General features: G+C 41.7%; 7 protein-coding genes across 7 annotated transcripts; 2 read left to right on the top strand and 5 right to left on the bottom strand.

The window, feature by feature from the left end:
* SS1G_04670 (hypothetical protein) lies at positions 1 to 1,704 on the bottom strand (the record flags this gene model as incomplete). Its single annotated transcript, XM_001594812.1, has 3 exons — positions 1 to 4; positions 184 to 1,298; positions 1,360 to 1,704. The coding sequence occupies 3 exons, from the start codon at positions 1,702 to 1,704 to the stop codon at positions 1 to 3; spliced, it is 1,464 nt and encodes a 487-aa protein (XP_001594862.1).
* A 3,342-nt stretch (positions 1,705 to 5,046) lies between these two features.
* SS1G_04669 (hypothetical protein) lies at positions 5,047 to 5,913 on the top strand (the record flags this gene model as incomplete). The annotated part of the gene is made up of 1 exon (XM_001594811.1): positions 5,047 to 5,913. The coding sequence occupies one exon, from the start codon at positions 5,047 to 5,049 to the stop codon at positions 5,911 to 5,913; it is 867 nt and encodes a 288-aa protein (XP_001594861.1).
* Positions 5,914 to 7,401: 1,488 nt separating this feature from the next.
* Positions 7,402 to 8,712, bottom strand: SS1G_04668 (hypothetical protein; the record flags this gene model as incomplete). The annotated part of the gene is made up of 4 exons (XM_001594810.1): positions 7,402 to 7,518; positions 7,640 to 8,001; positions 8,165 to 8,234; positions 8,335 to 8,712. 4 exons carry the CDS (start codon positions 8,710 to 8,712, stop codon positions 7,402 to 7,404), a joined length of 927 nt encoding a protein of 308 aa, XP_001594860.1.
* Positions 8,713 to 10,633: 1,921 nt separating this feature from the next.
* Positions 10,634 to 11,881, bottom strand: SS1G_04667 (predicted protein; the record flags this gene model as incomplete). The annotated part of the gene is made up of 1 exon (XM_001594809.1): positions 10,634 to 11,881. The coding sequence occupies one exon, from the start codon at positions 11,879 to 11,881 to the stop codon at positions 10,634 to 10,636; it is 1,248 nt and encodes a 415-aa protein (XP_001594859.1).
* A 2,916-nt stretch (positions 11,882 to 14,797) lies between these two features.
* SS1G_04666 (predicted protein) lies at positions 14,798 to 15,077 on the bottom strand (the record flags this gene model as incomplete). Its single annotated transcript, XM_001594808.1, has 2 exons — positions 14,798 to 14,855; positions 14,980 to 15,077. The coding sequence occupies 2 exons, from the start codon at positions 15,075 to 15,077 to the stop codon at positions 14,798 to 14,800; spliced, it is 156 nt and encodes a 51-aa protein (XP_001594858.1).
* Positions 15,078 to 17,567: 2,490 nt separating this feature from the next.
* Positions 17,568 to 17,974, top strand: SS1G_04665 (predicted protein; the record flags this gene model as incomplete). The annotated part of the gene is made up of 2 exons (XM_001594807.1): positions 17,568 to 17,584; positions 17,779 to 17,974. The coding sequence occupies 2 exons, from the start codon at positions 17,568 to 17,570 to the stop codon at positions 17,972 to 17,974; spliced, it is 213 nt and encodes a 70-aa protein (XP_001594857.1).
* Positions 17,975 to 20,185: 2,211 nt separating this feature from the next.
* Positions 20,186 to 21,013, bottom strand: SS1G_04664 (hypothetical protein; the record flags this gene model as incomplete). The annotated part of the gene is made up of 1 exon (XM_001594806.1): positions 20,186 to 21,013. One exon carries the CDS (start codon positions 21,011 to 21,013, stop codon positions 20,186 to 20,188), a length of 828 nt encoding a protein of 275 aa, XP_001594856.1.
* Between the last annotated feature and the right edge of the window lie 536 nt (positions 21,014 to 21,549).

Below are 21,549 nucleotides of genomic sequence, written 5' to 3'. Positions count from 1 at the left end.
CTATCTGCACATATTAAGCTATGTAAGTTTTAAATTCTAGACTAAACCATCACTCTAATCTCATACTCATTTCTAACCAGTAAGATCATACATACATCATATCCCCTCATCTAAAACCAAAATCAAGCAATACACCAAATACACAACAACCACTTTCCCACACCGCCCCTCTCACCCACTCACCCAGACAAAAACTCCCCAATAAACCGCGCCACCTCTTCTCCCTTCGTAATCGGAAACTCATGGCCAGCCCCCTCAACAACCTTCCACACAATCTTCTCTTCAAATCTTATACCCTTCTTCCCATCACCTTTACAATCACCATTCCCATCATCCTCACCTTCCGCCCCAATACTCCCCACCACCCCCTCCAAATCCTCCTTCAACTCTTCCGCCAAAATAACATCATCACAATCTCCCACCACCACTAAAATTTTCTCTCTTTTGCTTTTACTTTTACTATCTTCCCCCTTTCCCCAAATTATACCATCACCACAGAAACCCCCAGAACCCCATAACTTTCTCCACGTATCACCACGACCCGAAACCGACGCATGCATAATTGAACTTGCAAATGCGTTTGCGTAGCCATGATGTTGATGTGTTTGCCAATGCATCACTTGTCCTACTGTTGTATATGGTATTGAGGGGGAAATAAGTGAATCGTCAAACGAGACCTTAATATCCGTATCCTGGTTTGTGATAGGAGATGCGGGAATAGTCGTTATGAGTTCTGAGTCAAGTTGTACTTGATCTTCATTTTGATTATCCTTAGATGAGGAAGAGGAAGAAGATGAAGAAGTAGGATTTGAAACCCCCGAATAAGCACCCTTAACCCTCCTCCTTAAAATCCACCCTGACAATCCATCAGGAAACCACCACTTCCTCATCATTTTTCCCATCCACCCAAAATGCTGCTCTCTAATCAACCCACTCGGCGCCAAAAGAACCACACCTTTAACCAACCCGGGAAACCCCACTGCAAAATCCACCGCAATACCTCCACCCATCGAAAACCCCAAAATATGAAACCCATCCCCACCCACCCACGCTAACTCAGAAGAAGCAAGAACGAGTAAAATCTGCGTCGTATAAAGTCTCTCATCATACGGTAAATCGAGCACACCATCCGAATAACCCCTCCCGAAAAGATCGAAAAGGAGAACTCTGCATCCGTGCGAGGAAGCGAGTGTCGTAGCGAGAGAATGCAGGGAGATACAGGGGGTGGAAATCCCGTGGATGAGGAGGATTTTGGGTCCGTTCACGGGTCCGAATTCATAGGCTCGTGTGCTGCCGTACTGTGCGGTGTTGGTTAGATCTTAGTTGTAGGATATTATTCATAGATGGGAATTTACGAACGGGACTGGGAATATCACGAGCCCCGGGGAATATATCCGGCGGATACGGTAATTTGGATATTTCCTCTTGGAAGAGAGTAGGAATTTGGGTGATGAGAGGACTGGGAATTATTTTAGATTGAGAATTTGAATTTGAATTTCTTTTTGATAAGGTAGTTTTGATGACATCTGTATCTGTAATTGTACGAATATCGCGGAAAGTAAAAAAAAGTAATGAAGTGGTAGCTAAGCCGGCAAAGAGCGATATCGATATTGGAATACCGAGGGATTGGTTCGGTACTATATTTGTGAATGTTTTGTGGATTGAGTTGAGACTTTGGGGAATGGTTCCCGTGGGAAGAAGCATCGTGTAATGAACATAAGACTTTTGTTGGTATTTGTGTTGATATCATTTTTGGAATATCGAGGGGTATTTGACAGGATGGCCGGAAACCGAGATTGCCGAAACAAGTTCCGCTGGGTCGTAAATAGTTATCACGTGTTTGAAGTTATTGATGAGGGGTGCTCCTGGTATTATAAATCGGAGATAAGATAGAAGATGGTGTATATAGGCTAGTGGTTAAGATTACAATGTTGTAGTCACGGCTGTCAAAGAAGGCAGCGAGTTAATGATCCTTCTAACCCAGTTTCCAAAATTCCCTTCAAGTGTAACAAGACATACAACTATTTCAGGCACATCGCTTGACGCAGTTTCAGTAATCCAGACTTTAATAAAGGTAGCGGATAGTTGCTCATCATGATACTGTAGTCTTACCTTTTCTCCCTCTCTTTCAGATGCGTAGGAACTAAAAAAGCTTGGATAGACACAACCATCATGTTTTGGGCAAGGTAAGGAAATCTGTTCAGGTTTCCTCCCTCCCATTTTCGAATACCGTTGCTGTGCAAGATTTGCAACATCTAGATACTCTAAATGTACTTTTATTCAAATTTCCAACTCATGGAAGATAATAAACAATCGACTGATCCCCATGATCTGCATATTCATCGACGTACCCGTCCAACGATCCAATTTCCTCGTGCCTAGATATACAACTATAGGTAGGCATCTAGTTATTATACATAGATGTAGATATAAATCACTTAACTTAAAAATGCATTTCCCCATCTCCATCTCCGCAAATGCAACATGTACGTAATGCTAGACAATATTTCTTTCACCATCTAATTTGACGGAAAAGAAATGATTAAAGTTTGAAGTTTGAAGATGAATACGGAAATCACACAAAGAGATTGAAGATACGACACCTGGATGGGCGTATATGCACAGCGAGACGCTACTGCAAAATTGATAGCGGGCGGCAAGGATCGAAAATGGAAGCTTGAGGGATGGGTAGGTAGGTTAAGGTTGTTGCGACAAGGGATGAAGGTGGGTTTCTCGGATTGATTGGAGATATAATTAGGTGTTGGAGCTCTCGCAATTAGATTTTGTGTATTTAGGAAATATCATGGGGATGTGAGGAAGAAGTCAGCAGATCAGTTTTCACTGCGAGGGAAGAGAAGATAAGACATTTGGATTGATATTTTTGTATATCTAAGTTAATCTATAGTGTAATGAGTGTTGTATACTCCGTAGGTGACAATGTATCGGAGCTACGGAACAAAGCTGACTCATGCGCGTAAAGCACGACGCGGAAAACGCGAATAAACGCGTTCATACGCGTGTACACGCGTCTTCCTTTTCCATGGAGCCCCTCTATTTGGTAAATTAGGAAGATGTTAGCATGACAGGGAGTAGAAAGTAACGAATGAGATAATACATCAAATGCACGATTTTCCAGGGGTTCGAAATGGAAAGTGTAAAGGATATGTTTCCATTATGTTGAAAACCGTTTTATATGCGAGGATGCTTGCTTGGAGAGGTGTGCAGACAGACAGGTGCAGACGGTAGAATATTATTTTGTTTTTCAGTACGGTATGTATTCAGATAGTAGATAAGAGAGGGGTTTGGAATAATGATTTCATCACTTTGATTAACCCTCACAACTTGGACAATATCGTATAATCGCAAGGGAAGCTTTGTATTGAGAGAGATGTCATTTGATCACTATGAGGTCGAACTAGTTGACATTTGGATATCCGACTATTTTATCTCCATGGTAAATCGTTAGCAATACGAACCGCTACACGTCATTGAGAATACGTATTGTGCAGTATACGAAAGACCTTAAAGAGATGGCTAATGCTGCAAGAAGGATACAAACCATTTCAATTAACATAATTACATCGTCTTACATGAACAGTAACTTGACTAAAAAGAGCATTAAAAAGACGTGCCCAAAAAGACATTTCAATCTCAAATCGACAAACTGAGATATGATGAAGAGAAGTGAAGAGACAGACATAAGTGATCATGAGACCATTTTAACACTGCAACTCTTAGCAAGACAGTCTCTGAGAGAAAGGGAGAAAACATCCACCTCTGTAAGTTCTGCTAGAAGGAGTGCTGAATAGAATAGAACCTATCACGCTAGATATTTGATTTAATTCCCGTGTTAGCTGAGTATGGGTTAATCGTCTAAAGTTTGCACTCCAAACTTCCCCTTTTCTCCAGTAAAAATGATAATGAGGAAACTAGAAAAGGTGGTGGAACTGTGTGAGGGTTATGATGTGCTACAATGGAATACTTGAGTCTTGGGTTGACTCGGGATGGATGGTAAGGGGATATAGAGAGTGAGTAGTACTAGTATTGTAACGGTGTCTGTATGGAAGCGAGGAAGAAATAGAAGGTTGATTACGGGAAAAAGAGAGAGGATCTAATCATCCCCCCACCGAAGGATCAATCTGTAGATTTTGAAGATGGGGAAGAAGGTGGATATAATGATTATTAACTGTATATCATTGCATTTCATTGAGAAGTAATTTACATTAATTGGAAGTATCTGCGTAGGTAAATAGTAGATAGGTAGGTAGGTAGGTAGGTAGGTAGAGACTGGGGACTAGAGACTAGAAAATCATATATTGTAAACCTTTCGGTTCTTTTCTTACTGCTAAATGTTGTCAGATTAATATTTAACTCAATCTTTCTCAAATACAGAGAGACAGAAGGGATTAATAATTCAAGATCCCTAGACTTGAATAGACATCTACCTACTACTATCTAATCTCTCTCTGTATTATATTTTTATCCCTGCTCAGACAATCACGCTAACTTTCATTAGTCTGATAACGTCTCCATAAAAGTCTAATGCAGCATTGATCACACGTTCACAGATCCATAAAAATCCATAAATCATGAGCCCTTGCCATAATTGTGCAAGTTATTAACGAGTGAGCATTAATTAACATTAAATCAGCCGCCCCCGTTGGATATTTTGGACCCTCTCGTTCGTCCTTTCTCGTCACGTCAACTAGCAACGGAAACGAATCCTAAAACGTTTTAAGAGAACAACAAACATAATTGGAAATATCACAACGTCATCATTATCGCATACGAATCTTAAGAATCTTGAACGATAGAAGAAATCCGTGCGATTCTTTTGATCTAATTTTCAAGAAAAAAGTAGAGGATTACAAGGCATCGACGCTTTCCGGCGCATCACGATTAGGCTTCTGTCGCAAGCATCACTTTACTTTTTGGCCTGGAGAATAAACAAACATCTTTCATTGCTACCTGCAACATTATTTTCGTTATAATATCCCACGCCTCAAATCATTCAAATATATCTCCCAAAATTACATCTAGCAAAAGATGTTATTACCATCCGCCTTCGCCTGTAGCGATTCTTCGCAACCACATCCACAACAGTCTCGAAATCGCAATCTCCTATTCGCATCACCACCTCTTTCACCCACTCTTTCACCATCTTCTACACCTACCATCAGCAATTTGTTCCAATCATGTCGCGCTCTACAATCCATGCTCACAACTCCAACACAATTACCTTCGCCACCCAAAGTTCACGCAGATATACCCTCATCACTTCCTACAATTAGCAACTCGCCTGCAAAACTAAGATTGCGCATACCATCCACAGCAAAGAAAGTCGGCCCAGAAGTCGCTGATAGGAAACGTATTACGAAGCGAGCGCAAAGAGAAGCTCCACGAGGAATTAATAAGAGGAGGAGAGCGATGGATGATGATATGATTTGTGAGGATATGGGTGATGTTTCGGAACAGGAACATGAGGATACAGAATCCCAAGCTCCCCGTACACCGAAACGTAGGCGGAGAATTGCACCCGAGGTGTTACCTTTGGGCTTGGAGAGAAGCGATTTCCATACTCTACGCCTGGCCGAAATGGAGAAACCTGATGATGGGAGTGCATTTGTCTTTAGTGCGGGGGGTATTTCACAGCGTGTTGAGAGTGGAGCACAGGGATACGAGGAGGAGGAAAAAGATGGAGATGATTGGTCAACGGAGGAAGATAGAATGTTAGTGGAGTTAGTATTGGGAAAGCTCAAGTTGAGTAAAAGTGATTGGCAAGATTGCGCGAGGAGTTTAGGGAAGGATAGAGGAAGTGTAGGGAAGAGATGGAAGAGTCTAATGGGTGCTGGAGAAGTGGGATTGAAGGGAAGGAGAAGGACAAGGACGAGGTTACATTCTACTTGGAGATGAATTTCTTTCAAGTGTGAGTTTTGGGCAGTTAGAGTTTATTCACCTGCAAGGTTCATTTAAGTTGTTTTTTGTGGGGAAAATACTTCGTCATAATATAGGTGTATAGGCGTTTGGGAAGAAAATCGCCGGATTGCAATGGCGATTGAATTATTTGTGTATCTATCTACGAACCCGTAAGATTTGGACAGAGCGCTATCTTGATAATGGGATTTCAAATCATGGTTCTTAGGATTGAAATAGGAGTTGGGTTGTATGGAATTGGCTGTTGTAAAGACTAAATAGTTGGCGTGTTTTAGTTATAATACCTATCTACTCATCTTATAGTTTATATATTCATATCTATTTATTTATTTATTTAAACTAAATGTTACCTTAATGGAAGTTTGGAATTATATATTGTAATTTTAATGTTAATATTAATATCGATATAAATAGAATATGTATAATAATAATAATAATAATAATAATAATAATAATAATGTTACGACAGGTAACGATTAGGTCACGTGGTTAGTAATAACACGTGATGCGAGGACTCGAAGAGAGCGAAAGGATCGAAGCTCGATCCCCTCGCTCCCTTCGAGCCACGAAGCATGAAGGTCTATATAATCAAGATGGATTTCCTTTGTATAGAGCTTCGTGCTCAAGATCAATCATTTAGTATACTCTACTATTAGTTACGAATTGCATCATTGTCATTACTTAAGTCCCTGCTTGACGCTTAGTTATAAACCACCTCGAGAGTCTAGAGCACTTCCACGTGATCTAGACTGCAAACCTCGTAACAAATAATGTAGGTTTTTAATCCTGTTTAAAATATTTAATTATAGTAGTCTTATTGTTAAAAGGAACGACCTTACACAGGGAATAGTGGGAAGCTGATAGGGCAGAACTGAGGCTATATTGGCCTTTTATATGAATCATCCATTATCTTAGTTCTACGGAAGTGCAAAGCTCTCTGTAAAGATACTGTACTGGAGGCAGCGGCTGCCTAAGGTTTCGTCTGGTTGGTAGTTATGGGTTAAGGCTTTATCACTGGTATTCACTTGGAAGTGAAGTCGTTACTAGATCAAGTAGAATGTAGGTAAACTAATTGATAACTAAGTTGAGCACGAAGATCCTAAACTATGAAACTATTCTGACTATATAATGAACAATAAAGGGAGCCCTCAGGAGCTTTCTGGCTCCTCAGGGCTCCTAGGGCTTCTTATCACGTGATTCTTTTCTATCCCAGGACACTAATCCTAATGGTGAATCGTGACAGGTGCAACCTTATGTGATCAGAAACTGGATTTTCTATCTTATATCGTAGCTATGTTTCTCTGGAAGATAATAATTAGCAGAAGATAAGAAACCAGTCTAATTATTCTAATGAATCTAATCGAGAGATCAGGTGGTCTATCTAAATGGTCTAAATATAAGTAAAAGAAGAATACCTCACATTAACGTATACGATACTAGCAAGTAAGCTTAGATATCCATAAAGATTCAAGCCTCCTCAATAGCTTTCTTAACAAAAATAATCGCAGTACTACTTCCAACCAGCATACTTTCCTTTCCACCCATAACTTTCCTCACTTCCTCAATATGCAGCTTCAAGATATCCTTGATACAAAATCGAAAATTAGTATATAAATAAAACTCCACCCGGGAAATAGAAATAGAAATAGAATAGATACCCAACTCATCACTCACCAACAAAACTAAAACAAACAAACAAACTCACCTCCTCGGTTTCCGCCTTCTCAGCATGCGCTTCTCTCCATCTCGTTACCATATTAGCCGTTCCCAACGTCTCCTCTACATCCTTCAGTGTAACTTCTCTTCCTCCACCGAAAAAATCATTGGATTTTGCATCGGAAAGGATCCCCTCACGATCGAAATCTAATTTTAGGAATTGCCAAGGGGGGAATGTGGAGGCCGGAATGGGATGCGGTATATTCCATGGAAGGGGAAGATGGTCGTACATATCGCGGGAGAGACGGTTAGCGGGGAGTTCGTAGGGAGCTAGGATTTTGTGTTCCAGGTTTGTGAAGATTTGGAGGAGTTGCTTTCGGTTGGGGGTGGAGGGGTGTGGGTAGAATGATGCTTTTGGGGGGGGGGGGAGGGTTAGTGGGGTGTGCGGGAGGAAGGAGGGAGGGAGGCAGGGAGGGAGGGGGGGATAACATAGAGTGCTACCGCCAGTCCCTTAGAGCAACCTGTGTTTATATTAGTAAATCTCATCTCAAAAATCACAAGAGGAAAGAGGTACTCACCGTCCCACCAGGTTTCAATGCCCTCGCCGCCTGCGCCCAAAATTTATCCATATCAAACCAATGTACCTACAAACAACACACCCAAAATAAGAAAAAATCCCCCCTAACCCCCATAATATCAAATCATATCATACCCACCAAAAAAAAAAAAAGATCAAACACATACCGCCATAGCCACAGTAATCAAATCCACCTCCTCCCCCCTCACCTCCCCTAACCCAGCAAATTCCTCCCCACTCCCAACAACCCATCTAATATCCCTCGCGCTCCGCGTCTTCCCCCCTATTTCCCTCGCTGTCTCGATCATTGCCGCACCGGCATCACATCCAATCGCCTCCTCAAAATACCCCGCCATATCTCGCGTGGCGTTTCCGGGTCCGCATCCTAGATCGAGTAGTATGTTGAATTTACCACCGGTTTTCTCATGGTGTTCTAGTACTGTTTCATAGAGTTTGGAGGAATAGGGGGGACGGTGCGATGCGTAGGCTTCGGCTTGTGAGCTGGTGTAGTTCCGGAATGTGGGGTCTGTGTTGGGGCTGGTCATTGTGGTGTTGGTTTAGTTTAGTTTTGTTTAGTTCTAAGTAGGTGGAGTGATTGGAGAATCGCTCTCGCGCTTGAGGTCTATGGTTTTGGTCTTTTATCATGTATATATAGATTGTATGCATGAGACCAATACCCGCACTGAGACGTGGCTAGACTCGGAGACCTCTTCTTGTTATCTCTAGCCTTGAGCTTTGAATCGATCTTGACCTAACAAGCTCATTTTCCTAGGATATTTTACTCCATCGAAGGACCCAAAGCTTCCGAGATATTTCTCTTCATTACACTAGTGATTCGGTCCGTCCCTTTCCTCTCGAGAAAACCACCGTGCCAATTAGATAAGCTTAAACCAAGATATAAAGCCGCCTACATCAGTTACCACAATTTGTCTTTTTCCCTTCGAGTTTCTCACCCCATTGGTACGCATCTAGTATGAAATCTGACGTTTCCCGTGGTCTGAAGAGCAAGTGGAGCACATGGTAGTCATATGACAGGCATTACTCCGTATTAGTGGGGTGAGAAAATTCAGCTCAGAAGTGTTCACCTGAATAAATGAACGTCTAGGCTTAATTAGGCGGATATCAGCAGAATTCTAGTATTAGGGTACTTTTGGATATAGACTATTGTGTCCTAGATGTGTCAAGCTGGTCGTTTAATTGGGTAGACCTTTAGTTATGTACCTAGGCTAGGGAGTTCGTTTGGGTGGTAAAGTAGGCGGAGATGAGATCTTAATATAGGTATCTCTGATGTCTTCTTTTTTTTTTGTCTAAACCTCTGGATGATTGTACTGTCTACGGAGTATATCATCTCAATACAAGCTTTAAATTTATGTATTCATATACAGATCCGGGTTTAGATTAAGATTCATGAAAAACAGGGCTAATTTTATTCAAGAGATCATAGTTGTCGAAACAGCCTTAATTAACACTCTTCTATTTTTCATAATCAGTCAATAAAACAACTCTTATACGATCCCAATTCATGAGAAGTGTCTTTTAACAATAGTCCTAGACTAGTGGGATGGGGAATGGCTATGAATAAACCATAGTCCTGGAATCAACAGAAGCTTTGATGCATAGTTGCCTCCTAGAAAAGATCGTTGTACTTGACCAGAACACGGAGCGACCACCAAAGACGGACACGCGGATACAAAATAGTAGTAGAGAGGACAGAAGAATGATTAAGGGTCTGATTGATATAGAACATACGGAAACTTAAATTTCTAATGTCTCGAGCTTAGGGTAGCTGTCCTCATCGCGTATGTTCATTTAGCCATCACGGTCCAACTCACAAGTACACATTACAGCAGTTACATGAAAAGTAGATCCAATTTGGTGTCAATGAAATTTATATTTCCTGAAAGTTTTCTAGGAAGAATCTATGGAAGGCTATGCCCAGTTGGCAGCAACCGCAATACCAAAGTACCACATATTCTACCCTCTGGCATCATTAATACCATGATCCTTCCGTGTTGTATTTATGCTGCAACTATCCCTGATGAAGTACAGTGTCCCTAAGGACGACGCTTGATATGTTATCCAGATGGGAACAAAAGAAGAGTAGAAGACATGTAGGTTTTTAGAAAGAAAAACAAAACAAAAAAGAAAGTTGTGAGTTGCCCATTCCGCCACATTGTTTGAACGTTTGCTAGGAATTGAAAAGGAAGATTTCGTGACCGAGGTTCAAAGATAGCATATGGGGAATGCATGTGTCGTGAAGGACTGGCACCGGCTGCTGAATAAGGGAGAATGAAGCATGGTGAAGATCACAAAATTCCACTGTAATCTCAAAACTAGTTTGAATGCAAGTCACCGATGCACAGCGAGACCAATCTGATTGTGCTAGAGTTACCGGTATTGTGCAGTATTATTCCACCAATTGAGAAACAAGAAAGTGTGATTCATCTGAACTCAGTTGTAATCTTCTTACTCTTCTTCGTAATGTCCATCCTCGGAGTTTCCCTCCTCGGATACATCGTTTTGTATCGGAATATACTCTTGGTGATTGTATCCACCATGAGCTGAATTGGCAACATGTTCCTCGCTGTAGTCAGATCTCTCATTCATACCATGGGGAATTTGCTCGTCATCAGGGAAGTCATTAGCGAGTCCATCCAGGATGTTTCGTAGAGGCTCGCTGGTTATAGTACTGCCCAGAGCACCAGTAGAGGCAACAATTGGTTGCTGATGTGAGCTAGACTCATACTGGTTTCTGGTGAACTCGGGGGTACCACTGAATTGTCGTCGAGTAGCGGCTGGAGTGGCAAATGGAAGAGGTGCAATCTTACGACGCTTAGCAGCAGCTGGCAGGGGAGTTCGGACTTGACATTCTGATTGGGGTGGCTCGGCATTGTATGAGACTGGTTCCTCCATAACTTCAAGAGTGCGCTTTCTGAGAAGATTCCGCATATCAGCCTCCTTCTTCTCCTTACGCTGCTCTGCAGGAGGAAGCTTCGAAACCCACTCCATATATTCCTTGTGGTGCAGGTCGGCCTCTCCTTCTTCTGTGTGAGGAGTATTCGGGGACTTCTTGGCAGCCTTAATTGGTCGGGCGCGCGATGGACGTGAAGGAACTGGGTTATTAACAACAGTGGTGTTGAAGGTTCCAGGTGCAATGTTTCTCATGCCTTGCAGCCTCTCGGAGGCCGTCAAGGGTCTGATTGGCTTTGGCTCCGGCTTTGTTCTGGTGTACATGTTCTCCTTGAAGTTATTATCAGGCCGAGTTTTGGCATTAACCTTAGTTTGGGCATTCCATACCAAGTCATCGCTGGCTGGAAAGTGTAGATTGTCTTCGTCCACTTTACGCACACAGTTCTGACAGAACTGAGTGTTGCAGTAGTTACATCTCTGCATGACTTTACCCTCTTCTCCAGGTAGAACGCTAACCTTTTCGTCGCAATAATCGCACTTTGTTGTACGAACAACGACCTGATGAAATCCAGTATGTCTGCTTGGAGAAACAGAAGCCCAAACTCCTGTCTTTGGCAGACTGTCCAGGTCGGGGACGTAGCGACGCGGAAATATAACTGGGTTTCTGAATTTACGGGTAACATTTGCACTGATGTCAAAGGTGACTTTCTTGGATGAAGATGGAGCCGGCTTGTCTTCAATACCATCCTCTTCAGAGTCGAGGCTCTGTTCATAATTATCTCCATCATCAGTACTGTCGTCCATCGTTGGAATGTCAGAATGATAGACGGCAGAAGATGTCTGGGCCATTCCGTTGTTGTCTTTTTGTCTCTTCGCAGAAGCTATGGTTATTTTCGACAAACAGTGGAAGATTGATAGTTGTTGAGATGAGAGGTGTGGGATAGTAGATTTAGATTGTGTAAGTTCCGGAGGAGGATTAGGCGATGCTCGCTGAAAATAATCGTGGGCGGTGCTGAGTATTGATTGACTTCGTTGTCGACGACTATTCTTACTTGGACGATAGACTCTGGATGGCAGGTCGTGATATTGGAGACTACCTTCAAGAATAATCGAACTTCAGAAGAGAGAAGGTGGACGGTAGATTATAATCTCGGGGAATATCCGAGAAAATAGTCAAAATTGAGATAGTAGTCTGCGGAGGATACTCCGTAGGTATATCACCGGTAATGAACCAGCTGAGAACACCAATTATGCGTCGATAACTCTCAAGTATCAAGTTGATGATCCAGAATATTGTAAATTCAACTGTTGTCTAATCGGTGATACGCAATAAGTTTTCGGGGTTGTTGATTAAAAGGAGTAGAATCTAGCAACGAACGTTGTGACTAGAATGCGGTAGGTAAGAAAGACCTAAAAGTGCTGAAAACGATGTATTAGTTTTAGATACAATGAAAAAGCTAGACAGTACGATAATGAGGAGAAAGGAAGGAAATATAGGGCAGCGTAGTATGATGCTAATTGCAGGTGTATGAGAAATTCAGGGAGTTACCGCTTACCACAAACTTGAACTTGCTAGCAGAGTAACGAAAGTAAGATCTCTTGATTTTAAACTGCTGCTTGAACTGTCAGAGTAGTGTTAGAAAAGAACAGATCTAAAGGCTTGCGGAACGAAAGGAATGGAGGGTCATCGTGCTACTGCTAAAGCTGTGCTGTCAAGAAATGCTGAGAGAGGTGATACTTACAAGTGTCTAGATCTGCTGGCAGAGCAACAAACGAGCAATATTTAGTTCCTCAACCACCATTTATGCGTTAGTTCGTTGATAAAGATAGATAAATTGCGAGATAGAAGGAGTAGAAGGAGGAGAAAGATGAAAGGTAAGAGTGCTATAGATTGAGATTGCGCCGTGAGATAAGATGGATGGCGGTACTTACAAGGTAACGAAATCTACTCGCAGAACAAAATCAGGCGCTCTTCTGGACCTAATCCACCTCATATACGGTTAGATCGCTAGCAGAGAGCTGTGGCACATGGGATTTTTAAAGTAAAGGAGGACTGGGTGTATAGAAGAGTGCTGTGAGCAGACGCTGTGAGGAAAGGTAGAAGAGGGGGATACTTACAAGCAAATATGGTTCTACTAGCAATAACGCGAAGCTATAGCCAGAAGTGAAATGGTTGTTCCCCAGGAGATTGATGGCAGCTGTGTGTGTTTGATTTAGGAAATAAAAAGGTCTATTCGCAGGATCACGAACAGGAGCAGAGGATGTCAAAACCCCTCGAGATAGCCACGGCTCCAGATTGAAGAGTAGTTAGCTAGTGAGTTGTTATGATTCTTTTGTCCTTAGTTGAGTATAAGTAGGATTATGATCGAGTTGTATGGGAAGAGTAAAGGAGACGAAGGTTGAAGTTTTGTTGGAGAAGAGTAGGTAGGCTTTGCAAAAAAGTCTTCGTGCCTTTTGAAGAATATGTAGGAACGAAAGCGGTCTAGCTTCAAGTGCGGGATATTTTCAACTAACTTGTCAATAACAGGTAATAGTCTTAATTTCTCTCGGGATGGCTGGGGTAGCAGATAAAACCGTTGAGATTAAGTGGTGCTGTCCCGTCTTTGGGTAGATTTAGTCACTGTACTGTAGCTTTTGAATGGTGAAAGTCCAAAAGGAATCCTGGTTATTATTACTTTGAGTTACAGCATTCTCACTCGATGACAGGGAACAAACTTGGTGATAGAGGAAGGTGGAGGAAAGTCTGCTACACGGGAGCCATACATATGCCTTTGTATCAAACTAGCTCAAACTACACCATGATTCAGAATGATGGGGCGGTGCTTCATTACCTATTCACAACTCATCATATTCATTCAAAGTCATAAGCTAGTTCGTCCGAACCTTTGTTTACAACTCTAGTCGTATGATAATGCTAAGATTACTACTTAATTCGGCTTAAGACGGGTAAGAAGAGCTGTTGACTGGCCAAATGCGAATTATATTATCGGGGGATGACGAAGAATAGTCTTGATTCACCACTTGCAATACTATATGATCACCACTCATGCTGCCTAGGATGGGTTAGAAGAACCGTTAATGGTTGGAAGGGTACCAATAATATTATCGAAGAATTGTGAACCATAGTGTGAATTTTCCATCTCCATGCATCATGTTCTGTCCATGATTGTGAAGTCTGGGTAGATGAAGCATCAATCTTGTAGAATAGAGACTTGAGAGGCCAGAGAGAGCCTCAATGTGCTAGATTCATCAAAAGTTAACGGTTTCTTCAAGATCCACTAGGAGATGCGGTTGCCATAAGCTTTTGTTAGTCTCGAATCCACTTTTACACCAGAATCAGTCAAAATACACGCGCCTCACTTCATTATTTTGAGATAATTAGAGGCTTTACCAAAGATTGATCTTACTCAATCGAGTGTTGTAATACACCGAGCCCCATGACTAATATTTTTCAAATATTATCAAGTCTTTGTTATAATGATGCGTCTTTGAAGGCTCAGTTATGGTCATTAAATACCTATTGCCGCAGCATTCGATCCCCCCTTCATTAGTCGCCCAAAAATGCTAATTTGTTGATTTCATTCTTTATGATATCAATAATCTTTGTGTAAGCAATTATCTCTGGTAATTCCGCAGCATTCTGAATGTCTATGCCAAAAGTTGAAAAGTGGTGGGAGGTCAGGATCGAAAGTTCCCTCGACAGAATGAATCACTTCATCATCAACCACCAAGACTCCATACTGCAAATTTGCTAATCATAAACTCAGCTATATTCTTACTTTATGCCATAATATTAGTAATTCTTCATTAATTATTAGTTCCTCGATCATTTTGTGCTTGTCAAGAGGCGTTTAAATCTTCACGACAGGCTAAAACCACGTATCAACTCAAACTCAACTCACCTCGATATCGACACCTTCTCTTGCAAAACAGCCACAAATGGTTGCTCGCAGATTCCGGGGGCTATCTGCGAGAAAGGATTATTCGCAGGTTTCTCCATGAGTTGAAATTGATATAGAAGGCGGTTGGGCGCAAAAGATATTGTATCTCATTGGCAGAATTTTGGATTCTGGTTATATAGATTCAAGTTTGAGATAGTACGCTACCACTTTTGATTATTGCTGTCTATCTTGTTTTAATTCATTGTGGCACCCATTTGCTGTAGCGCATACTCATTGAAAGAGAGTTTAGCCCGTCCAAATCCATCTCTCTGCGCATGTTATTCCCTTCAGTATAGATATATCAAGTTGTAGCCGACTCTTATTACCATTTCCTACCCTTGCTGGCTTTATTGCGTTTAAGGACCTTTGAATGGTTCTTTCCAGTAGTAGATAGATAGATACCTAGCTCGTTAGCATATTTTACTCCTGATTTATTCCTGTGAGATGATTGACCCGTGTTTGGGTTATACTTCTTAAGCGTGCTAATTAGGTTCACTCACAGGCTAATCCGTAACAAAGGCGACTAGGATAAGATTGAGTTGGAGGGGATGACCTCGTATCGTCGAGGTTACGGGAGGGCGGAAGTCTTGAGCGGGCGGAACTTGCTGTTTTGAAGGCGATTCAAATAACAGGTGCTTTAAACTTAGATGTTTTGTGTAGGTTAAAGTGCAGGTTGAATAGAATGTGCCTTTTGTCCTTTGCTCCTTCCCCACTTTCCGTTGCATGTATCATTAATCAAATAGGCTATCCAGTTTTGTGAAATAAGAGAAGGGGAAGCTTCAACACAGCTGGCACACTGAAAGAGAACAATTCCATGCTCCGAGGCCACGCAGTCGGTCCGACATTGGTATTTTTGTCTAATTGACATAGAAGGTTCGTACAATAGGTGAGCGTAAAATAATGGAATGAAGAGCCTATGCGAACTCAAAGTTAGATTCGGGGTGTGAGGAGGAAATTCGTGGGAGGTTGATGCTGGATGAAACGGCGAATTAAAACTGTGACTAAAACGAAGGGTATTCAGTTTGGCTGGGATAATTACTCTGCATGAATAGATCGATTTTCTCTATACATTCAAGACCCAGATTCTCATTCTGCGAGATTGTTCGAGGATCCTGCAGACCACCATGGTAATGCCCCCAAAATAACACCGCAGTATATAAGTAGATCGAGCTGTCGACTTGGCCTTCCAAGTTTTAAGGGTGTGACTGCCGTGAGTTGACGTCTAATCCGTTTGAGGAGGGTAGAATGTTGAAGATTCGATGAGCACAAAGAGGAGGAAGTTCGTATAATTCGACGCTGTAGGATGATTGAAATCGAGGTCTTAAGAGAAAATTTCGGAGGATGTTAAAAGGGAGAAAAGTTCCATGTACGGCCATTTACTTTCATTTGAAAACAATCTTTTCTCTTAATACGCCTTATTAATTGCAGAGTAAAATATATTTAACATTGATCGGCAGTTTCAAGAACTTACAGCTCCCCGAATTTGACTAGTACTATATCATCCCTTCACTATATGAGGACTCTTGCAGTCATTTCAAAATTTTCTCTCCCCCATTATTTCCGACTTTCAGGTCGAGGCCTGCCGCTAATTATAAATTAGAAGTGATCTCACCACCTACAGCATAAGCTATGAAGGTACAAGCCATCATCATTCACACCGGACTACCCCTCATTCATAACGTCTACTCACATATGATAGAACTCAAGTCATTGCTAACTACAAGAATTAAAAATTAGAGTATCTTTAGGTATACCGAAGCACGGTGATAGGGCATAGAAGACGTTGCGGACGTCATTTAACTTGCATTAGTGCGCGCCTAAACCACCATGGCTCATCCGCGCGATTAGCTCAAATACAGAAGAACTTGATTTCAACTCAGGCTGGATCCTTCGGAACATCTCAAATAACAGGAAGATGGAGAGGCTGGACCGGTTACCTGATTTAGCTATCTATTACGGTCATCAATTTTGGATAACAGCTTGTATTCATGGGCAGCTAAGTCAGCCCTGAATCGAAACAGGGTAACTTTAAAATTGATTTTCTGCAGATGATGTATATCTTTTATATAGCAGAGATGTTATTAACATGTCAGTTTCTCTTCCCATCCAAGTTCTATCAAGGTATCGAGTTCATCTTAGAAGCAGCTAGAGTCCCTCTGACCATTCAGCGCAAAGTCTTCTAGTCCTATATGTTAAATAGTAAGCTCAAGAAATCACCAAATGAGACTGGCTAGATTTCTCTCGAGGCTTGATAAATTGCAGTTCGCAGGGTGTCTCTACTGGGGTTCCATGGAGTTCTACTTCTGACAAGACGCTGACAAGATGGGGACACTACTTTCTCATATATTTTGCTGTGGATGTAATCTATTCATTGTAAATCCATAGATCTAGTGTCTGAATTCAATCGTGGACATTCTTTAACCAAATTTGACTTTAAAAAAAGGGAAATCTCGCGTGCTATTTACCTTTGTAATCTCCCTTGATCTTCGGCCTCGGAGGACAAGGCAGTCATAATCTATCCTACAGCTTGAACAGGGCAAATGAAAATAATGTATCTTTACTGGCAGTGAGAATTAGATTAGGTTTGTCTCCAACCACATCAGATACTTCAGAATCACTTAACCCTAACCATCAGATCCTTTCCTTTCATATTCAAGCGCGAAATATGCGAAGTTATCACAATCATACGCATCTACCTTCCAATTATCCAAAACTTAAGATCGGCCCATCCTAACAACTGCTAATACACACATGCCATAGGAAAAGAATCTCTCAAGTTCTACCAATACAGGCAACCGCACAACACATAACTTCGAGAAATATCCATACATCGACTGCTCAGTACTCGAAGCTCTCGAATAACTTAGCTCACAAGACGAAACTAAGAGCCTACGCCGTTGTGCAGGGTCTACAATCTACAGTAGGAAACAGAGCTTTACGGATACACGGAGTCTAGCAGACCAGTAGGCCTATTCTGTTCCTAGCTGCTCAGCACCTGCAATGAAGAAAGACGCTCTCCAGTACACCAGCGTACTCAAATCAGAATACCAAGCCCACAGATTCTGCACAAATCAAGGTCCTCAGGAAGTAGTTTTAAAACAGAATTAATCCAGCCAGCTTACAACACAGGGCTACAACATTCGCCTACTTCGCACAAACCAGCATCTACTACAGAAGAAGGAGCTACTCTTACTTAACGAATCAGTCTACCTAGCTCCGAACATGATATCAAAGAAATCAACCTGTTCCACACAAAATATTGCAACAGCAGTACAGGATTCGGCTTCTGAGGACGGTATCAATTAAGCGACATCCCAAGCCCAGAGAACTTGGCCCACTTCTAATACACCTGTTTCTGAAATAGAGACAGAAGCTCTTACAGACACAGCTACTTAACTTGGAATGTTCGACTGACCTCCCTCCTTCAATTTAGCATCTATACCGTTAAAAGGGGCGTTTACCGACAGACCAACTCAACAGCTCACCAAGGTAGAACCCTGCTTGCTTGCCTGCTCGCACAACTACAACATGTAAATATCAAAAGGGGCTCTATTAGACACAAGGAAATTAGCAAGCTAAACCATACAGCTTTTTTGCATATTCTGATTTTCAATTCTAATGGGGTCTTTACCAAATAATTTCAGTCTGCCAAATTGAGTGACTCTGTCCTCGGGGTTCAACTGGAGAAGTGTGTCTACTACACTAATAAATCTTCTAGTACTACGAAAGAGTTGGAAGGATGGGAAAGGAGGCAAAGCCCTCTAGTCAAGAGAGTTAACAGACTAGGAGATAACAAACATTGTTCGGCAGATCAATGCTTTCGTCGTCCAATCTGTCTTCTTCTCATGGCTACTCAGAGAAATGAAGGGTAAAGAAATTGAAGTAAGTTTCGTTCCATTTGTCGAGAACTTGTTTTGTTATCAAGCAATTATTCTCATGTCACCTCCACTCCACAAGAATACTGCACAAAGACTCTCCATCCTCAAGCCTACAACTATAATGGAATTACAAGACATAATTTGCTCCTACTTCTAAATCACAAATGACTAAATACATATCATGAGGACTAGCTAGATTCGGAAGGAGCTATTGGGGGAAAGGGGAATCCGGGGCGGAGGCAATCCGAGATAACTTGGACTTATATGGGAGGATAGACGACTAATGTCTGATCCAGTTGTTCCAGATATTATGAAGATCAAGGGACTTGTGATAATATATAGAGAACAAAGGTGGGAACTCAATTTGATTGTTTAATAGGAGGCGTCAAGTATGATCATGAGAAGTTGTGAGACAGCTTACCAATTAAGATCGACACATAGATAGAAAAAGGATGTATGGAGCATACACAGAAAGAAAGCTAAATTTGAAGCTAGTGTACTTGTTCGGGAAATATGAACTTAAGGACAGTGTGAGGACAGTGAACATTTGTGGTTCTTTTTCTTCTCCGTTTAGTCTTTGTTATATTAAATACTATTCTATCCTCCGATCAGACACTACTGCATGAATCTAACCCAGAATCTTGGAACCAAACTCGGCAACGTGAACCTGACTAGAAGTATGCAAAAGCCCATGAAATGTCTGCTCAAAAAAGCTGAAGTCGACTCATATAATCTATTATCTTCTTCTTCATTATCAATCAATCTATCAAGGGGCTCAACTAGTCTTTTTTTTTGGCAACACTATTAGAATTACACACTCATGTCAGAAAAATCCCTGAGTGGATAATCAGGATTTAAAGTAAACCTTCAAAACTCATACATAGGGGCTTAAGGACAATTGTGAAGTAGCATGATGTGGTAATCGAGAAAACTGTAAGCATGATGAACGGATCGAGGCAGAAGGACTTCAGGCTCATGCTCTGAGAATCTCAACTTCGTGGTAGGTAAAGGTGCCTAGAGGCACATATTGTGAGGAACTGATCACTTCTCTCTGTGGATATGATGCTTTCACGATAGCGGAATGTGTATACAATGGGTTGAAAATTTGTGCTGTTCATTTAGTCTAAATGCCAATAAGTGGTCTCCTTTAAGACTTGACGAGATAAATAGATATCTAGAAAGGTATAATGTAGGCCATATTTTATATTCAGGAAGCGCAAAAAGGTATAACTGTTGCCTTAATATGAATTAAACATGGAGTTGTGTGAGACTATGGATTGCTGTGATTCTCAATCTTCGTCACCATCGCAGTTGTCTCCACCGCCATATCCTCCACCTCCTTCATGTCCTCCGTTATTACAACCACCATCTCCTCCTCGCCCTTCTCCACTACCACCACCAAGGCTCAATTTTGTCATTGCAGAGCAAAAGGAAGGCCATAAGCTTGACCACGCCGTGTATCCAGGTTGTGTCGTTATCAAAATTCCTGCCAGGTTTGCAGATGCAAGCTGACTCACAAGAGCAGTTTGTTGTGTCGTGGTTCCTGTAAAGTCATGGATTGTATACGTTGACTTAACCCGTAAGGCCTTATCCAAACTAGTCAATGCAGTTCGATTGAAATTCGCATAAGACTCTTCGAATACGTTGATGCTATCGGCTAGGGTATAGAAGGACGCATCGACGTGGATACCCGGATTAAGAGATATATGATCTTTACCGGCCCCTAACAAAGTCCTCGCATATGCGGTAAGGTTACTCATATATGGGAATGTTGAGTTATCCGATGGTGATTCATCGAAAAAAAGTCCGCCAATTGGTAGTTGAGTTGCTGTATTCCACTTGACATACTTCACGATGTCTGCTGCAATTTCTGAGAAATCTCGAGATCCGTAAGATGTATAGATATAACCAAGAGTAAGGACATTTGGATGGCTATTCAAGCTTGTAAGGCCTGCAACATAGTTGACATCAGGATCCGTGAATGCTAAATTGGGGGAAACAACCACGTGAAACTTAAGATTTGGGTTAGCGACAATGGAGGTGGTAAGTGTGCTCCATGAGGTTGAATTGTATGGGTACATATAAAGCGGAAGGAGTACAAAAGCTGGCAGAACCATGTTGGCGATGAGAACGTTGAATAGCACGGATTGTTTCACACCAAATGAGCTCAAACGGGTGAAAACGAGAGAAAATCAGCAACACAAGGTGTGTGCAAGCAACAGAAGTGCATCATAGCAGAAGACATATAGAAACGTCACAAGAGGAGACTTCTCCTTCATCAAAATTCGGTTTCCTCATTTGGCCATACGGTCAACACATATAATACTTGGCAAATTTCCCAAGGAAATGGCGTGTAGCATATGTTAATTATTCTCCAGGCTGAATTTCTTCATCTCGAACCAACTCACAGTATATTATGCAAGCCTTTATTAATACCTTCCAAAAGTGTGTTATTTGGCTTCAATCACGGGCCTGAATTGGAGGGCCAGAGGTGGAAGATAAGTTGCCAAAGTGGACGATATTCTTAGGTAGGAATGTGCAATGGTTGAGGAAATGAGGAGGACGGCTCTGGATAAGTGGCTGGATAAATCAAGGAAAGAAGGGGGAAGCCCTTCTTTTTATCCTTCGCTTGTATTCAGCGGAAACACCACAC

The sequence above is a fragment of the Sclerotinia sclerotiorum genome, genomic scaffold (assembly GCF_000146945.2).
Source record: "Sclerotinia sclerotiorum 1980 UF-70 scaffold_5 genomic scaffold, whole genome shotgun sequence".
Lineage (NCBI taxonomy): Eukaryota > Fungi > Ascomycota > Leotiomycetes > Helotiales > Sclerotiniaceae > Sclerotinia > Sclerotinia sclerotiorum.
The sequence above is the reverse complement of the archived record's forward strand: the minus strand, read 5'-3'. Positions and strand labels throughout refer to the sequence as shown.